The sequence below is a fragment of the Kryptolebias marmoratus genome, linkage group LG20, assembly GCF_001649575.2.
Source record: "Kryptolebias marmoratus isolate JLee-2015 linkage group LG20, ASM164957v2, whole genome shotgun sequence".
Lineage (NCBI taxonomy): Eukaryota > Metazoa > Chordata > Actinopteri > Cyprinodontiformes > Rivulidae > Kryptolebias > Kryptolebias marmoratus.
Genome location: NC_051449.1, coordinates 5,670,495 through 5,675,858, shown reverse-complemented (window position 1 = coordinate 5,675,858; position 5,364 = coordinate 5,670,495). Strand labels below are relative to the sequence as shown.

Genomic DNA, 5,364 nt, shown 5'->3' with positions numbered 1-5,364 from the left:
CGATCGCTCAAAATCCCTAGGAGGAGTTCGTTAAAGTTCGAGGTGTACAAAAGTCAAAAACGGCCAAAATTTGCCCTTTGATCCAAGATGGCCGCCTCCCTGTACATTTTAGGGCATACCTCCAAGAGACTTTTTTTCGTCATTTGGCGTGTTCTACCTACGTGCCAAGGTTCCAGGCCTCTACGAGTTACGGTTCGTCCTATCTCACGTTAGGGGGCGCTGTGGAGCAGTTTGGCCACGCCCACTTTCGATTCCATTAAAATCACGCGATTTCACACGGGGGACAGCTTTCGGTGAAGTTTGGTGAGTTTTTGAATATGCTAAGGCCTCCAAATTTGCGATTTCGGGCGGAAAGGAATAATAAGAATTCCACGAAATACAATAGGCCTTCGCAGCGCTGTCGCTGCTCGGGCCTAATAAGAAGAATAAGAATTCCACGAAATACAATAGGCCTTCGCAGCGCTGTCGCTGCTCGGGCCTAAATATCTTTTTTTTGTTAGTAAGGGTTATAGTTCTTTTTGGTTTGTACACTCGATGTAAAGCTCCTTGATCAAATACAATCTTGATGCAATTATTAAACAAAATTATAATGGGGAAATTCCTGGAAAGTAATGAAGAAATTATTTACATTTGCATATCCTAAATTTTTTCCCCATAGACCCTTTAAAACCCTTTAAAAGTGCTGAAAGAAAACACAATTTTGGTATTGTTTGATCATACCCAATATTGGTGAGACTAAACCAGAGATTTGGGAGGATGTGATGGTCCGAACTCTGTGTTGGGTTGGGTCATAACACCTGCAACACTTACGAGGAAGAATGGCACCATTCACCGAGGTAGAGGAGTCGGGGAGAGAAGCCTTCGGATTATCATGCTTCTTTTTGAAAAGCACAGTTTCACGATATTCACAAGTTTTGCACTTCAAGTAAACCATAATAATTTACCCTCATGAAAGATACATGAATACATGCATTAGCAAAATGTATTGTTTAATTTCTGTCTTCTTCCTGTAATCCACAGTGGTGCTACGGGTTCTATGTGACGCACCAGCAGGGCCACATCGGCTTTGAACTTTTCTTTAAGACCAGAGAGCTGAAGAAGAAGTGGCTGGATCAGTTTGAGATGGCAATGTAAGTACGAGGGGACACAAACACCACAGTGAGTCGTGACAGTTTGCATCAAACACAGGCGGCCAAGTGTACGGCCGTCTATACGTCTCGTTTGTTTGTCTTTCTTTGCAACTGTGTTGTTTGGAAGCTGAGAGCGCTGTTGACTCGTCCGTGTGCACTGTTTGATCAGGGGTTGGCTGTGATCAGGCACACACAGGCTGACGGACAAACAACACATACACTCACATGCGTTAAAATAAACTGTTCTAAAAAAAAAAAGTAAACGTCACTCTGCGATGATTATTGTTTAATTCACCGTCCTGTGGAGATAAAGTGGATTTTATTGTGTTATTCTTTAAGATTTAGAAGATTTTACAGGCAAATTTAATGTGTGCCCTGTGGGGTTTTTTTTATTTTGTTTGTTGATTAAAGAGAATATTTTGCAGCTTTGTCATTACTGTTAATCCCTGGATGTTTGGCTTCATATGTCTGAATAAATCTGTGATATGTGTGCTTTGGCCCTCCTGAATATGCTTTTACGTCTCATAGTGCTTTGACATATTCTGGGATGTGTTTGCCGTAGCAGCAGTGCAGACTGTGAACAGTGTGCACTTTTATACTTAACTTTCTTTAATTTGAAACAATACAGAGTAACATACAGTAACTCCTGGTATTGCAAAGCCTCTGATACCTGCCTAGGGCTTAATGTGTATTTTACAAAATTTAGAAAAAAAAACCCACTTCTGGCTTAAAGCTGTTTTGCCATAGAAAGCCGACGGGGGTTTTATCTGAAATAAGCTATGTGTGCTTCTGTGCATTGGGTAATGACACCAGAAGAGGCCAACTCAGAAAGTGAGAATTGTACTAACCAAAGAGGATGAAAGCTCCTGATAATAAACACACTTATGGGGCTGTCAGTTTTATTTGTTTCTGGATTCTGTGCTCTGTACAAAAGACATTTTTGTTCTGCTGAGTTACATCCCAACAAGGACATTTCTACCTTGCATTTTGCCTCTCTCATATTTCAGAGCATCAAGTTAAAATGTTTTTTTTTTTTTTTTTCTGGGCTCATTGTTTTTTTCTTTTTTACTCACAGTGCACCTGCTTTTTCTAGTCAGTTATAAAAATAAAACAGCTTGTTTTTTACCAAAGCAAAGCTGAAGAATTAAGGGAATGAAGATATCAATAGTGACAAGTATGATGTGTAATTTGAGTAAATTAAAATTGTTTTTCAGCCATTAAGCTAGACACAATACCGACACAATAGTTAAACCTTTTAGTATGCTAATAGCACAGATCTTTTAGTACGGCAATAAGAGACTGATTGGACGTTTTTCATTTAAAAATTTAAAAAAAGTTATTTATGTACACATGTATTGTCCCTATATTGACTAATAAAAAAGTCATCTCAGAAGTTTACCAATTATATAATTTTCTATACTGAAGATGGATATTTAATACTCCCAAGTGGCTACATGACAAACTGGGACTGTTATAAAAAATGTTATATAAAATGGCCCCGTTTTCTAAAAAATTGTTTTCTGTTATACATTAAATATTGTTCAAAACCGTCTAATTTTTGCGGGAACCGTGAACATTTTTAACAATTTAAAACACTTTCGTTGTGTTGTTTATCGTCTTACTCTTCATTTGAGTTTTAGTTCTTGAGCAGGTGCTCTGAAGGGAGGCTGAAAGTTTGAGTTAAATATGCAAAGCACAGTGGAGGCCTGGCGGTGTTAGGAGAAGATGGAATTTGTTAAAACTTTATGACTTACAATGTTTAGATATGTATGCAAAGAGAGCCAGTATTTTCTGAACATGTCTCCTCATGTGTAGAATTTACTCATCTTTGAAGGAGGAATAAAAATCTAACATGGACTCTGACCTTTAGCGGTCTGCCAGTGATGGATCAGAGTGAAGGTCAATGAGTTCAAGCTGAACATCATCGGGTGCATTACCCACAATGCTTGTGAGGGGGAAAGAAATTGAGCATTTCTCTCTCTCAGTTCTTTTGAAGTCTTCAGATTGACTTGAAAGCTCACCTTGCAGTGCCCCCAGCATCAATAAACACCTGTGGATGTGATCTACTGATGGTTTGGCTTCTTTCAGAGGTAAAATGTTACCTTCCAATTAGCTTGAAATAAACCACAACTTTTTTTTTTTTATAAAAGCCTTCACCAAGCTGTTCATTTCATGTGGAAAGCAACTGCTCTGCAGTTTGGTATTTTGTTCATTCATTAGTTAAGTCAAAAAAACAGCAAATGGAAAAATATTTCATTCGGCTTGTGTTTAAAATCTCTGGGATGCCCTTGATTTTCTTATAAAACTCTCAGCCCGCTGATGTCAGATTCTATAGTCTTTGTTCGATCTGCTCTGCCTCACAGCTGTGTGGTACATCACTGTGTTTAGTCTCATGTGTCTCCAAAAGATCAGCAAATTCTCTGTAATTCAGAGTTCTTGCATTGACTGAATCAACTATTTTAGATGCAACATTATAATAATTTTAGTAAACAACACAACACTTCCAAAATGAAGATATCAATTAGGCTAATATCTTGCAGGCGTAATAAAACTTATTTTGCTGTCATGCATGGATAAATATCCATTTTAAAACCAGACAATCAGCTTGTCCAAGCATGCAGTTCCCCCCTTTAATAACTCTATTCCCAGCATTGTCCTTTTTTGTTTATTACATTGCTGCAGCCCCTGTGTAATCTTAAAATTGTTCTATATTCTGTGTTCAAAGGTGAACTGTTCTGTGTCACAGACTTCACAACTCGGAGTAAAAAAAAAACATGGACGTTATCTGTTTTATTTTGGAGTCCCTGCCCCAAATTTTTCATTAACTGTGCTGTAGTGTATGTTAAGCACTTTCAGGGCATTGCCTTGCCATCATATTATTGGGGCTGCTCCATTTAGGCTCGGTTTGAAGCTGCCACAGCCGTTTACAAAAATGCAATAAAACAGAGCTGCTGGTTTTATTTACTTTTACGTACATCTAGTTTAATTTTTCTTACTTTACACATGCATTGTAGCTCAGAAAGAAATCTAGAGCTGTTTGGAATGCAAGAATGTTAAGCATTTTCCCTAAATATCTTGCTGAGATTTTTCACCAAGTAAAATGACCAAATAAAAGATTAGCAGCTGAGATGCAGAGTGAATGTTTCTACTAATCTTCTGGAACATTTGCAGCTTCATCCTTTGCCTTTTCTGACTTTTAAGTTGCTTTCCACTCTCTTGTTGATAACTTGGATAAAATCAAATGCATGTTGTATTGACACTGACACAAAAACAGCAAGACGTCCCTTTCCCCATTCTTGACATTCTGAGAAGAAAACATCAATTTTCACAACAAAATTCAAGTTTATATTACATCTTTAGAAACAAGCTCCCCAGCACTCCCTTCCCTCTGATGGTATGCTGTGACAGCATATCTTCCTCAGAAAAGTTGCTGTGAAGGACTGAAGGACAAGTAGGAACAGTATCTGTGAAAGACGTCAAGGCTAAAGTGTGTTTATTATCCAAAAACATCTTTGGTATTCAAGTTTGAAACTGCCTACAAACCTTTAGAAATTTTGTTTAGCACTTCAAATGCCTCAAGTGGGTAGTGGAAAACATTAATGTCTTAGTTTTAGATCAATTGAAACACCAGAATAAACAGTTTAGGTACACCGACAACTCAACAAGTTTGAAGAGAATGTAAAAAAGTGCAGTTTTATTGCATTTTCTATAGATGGATTGCATTTTTAAACATTTCTTTCACCGTTTTTGTTTACTCTCCAACAAGAAAGTAGATGATTTGATAAATATTGTAGAGTACAGTATGAATTTTATAAAATAATAGGACCAGAAATTATTCAAATATGCAGTGATTCACTCAAGAGTAAACTAATCAATTAGTTTCATGTGGTTTTCACCCAGGCGTGGAAATTAGTGAATTTGATCAACACACACGCCACTGCGGCGGGTTGGAAATTTAACAGAAAAGGTGTTATTTGTCCTCTTGACATATAGGGGGCAGCAATGTGCTCGAGTTGCTGCTGTTACGTCGAGACGTGTTCCCCCATCAGATACAGTTCCCCCTGTGTCTCCGTAAATAATGACTAATCTATTAACAGAATTGTTTAGAGGGGCAAATATTTCTCATTTAAAAAACAAAAAACATCATTCTTTTAAAAATAAAATGTGCTAATAATATCATAATACAGATGAATAAACACAGTTAAGGAGTTGTTGGTAAATTATTTTTGTCCTA

The 5,364-nt window shown here is 37.4% G+C and overlaps 1 protein-coding gene across 6 annotated transcripts in view; it reads left to right on the top strand.

Annotated features, from left to right (window-relative positions):
- The window catches only part of LOC108232983 (guanine nucleotide exchange factor VAV3), a 52,999-nt gene that overhangs the window by 24,749 nt on the left and 22,886 nt on the right, over positions 1-5,364 (top strand). For all 6 annotated transcript variants that reach the window (XM_037982078.1, XM_025004825.2, XM_025004824.2 and 3 more), the window contains exon 15: positions 1,021-1,130. In XM_037982078.1, coding sequence (XP_037838006.1) covers positions 1,021-1,130 — 110 coding nt within the window. The remainder of the gene's footprint in view (positions 1-1,020; positions 1,131-5,364) is intronic.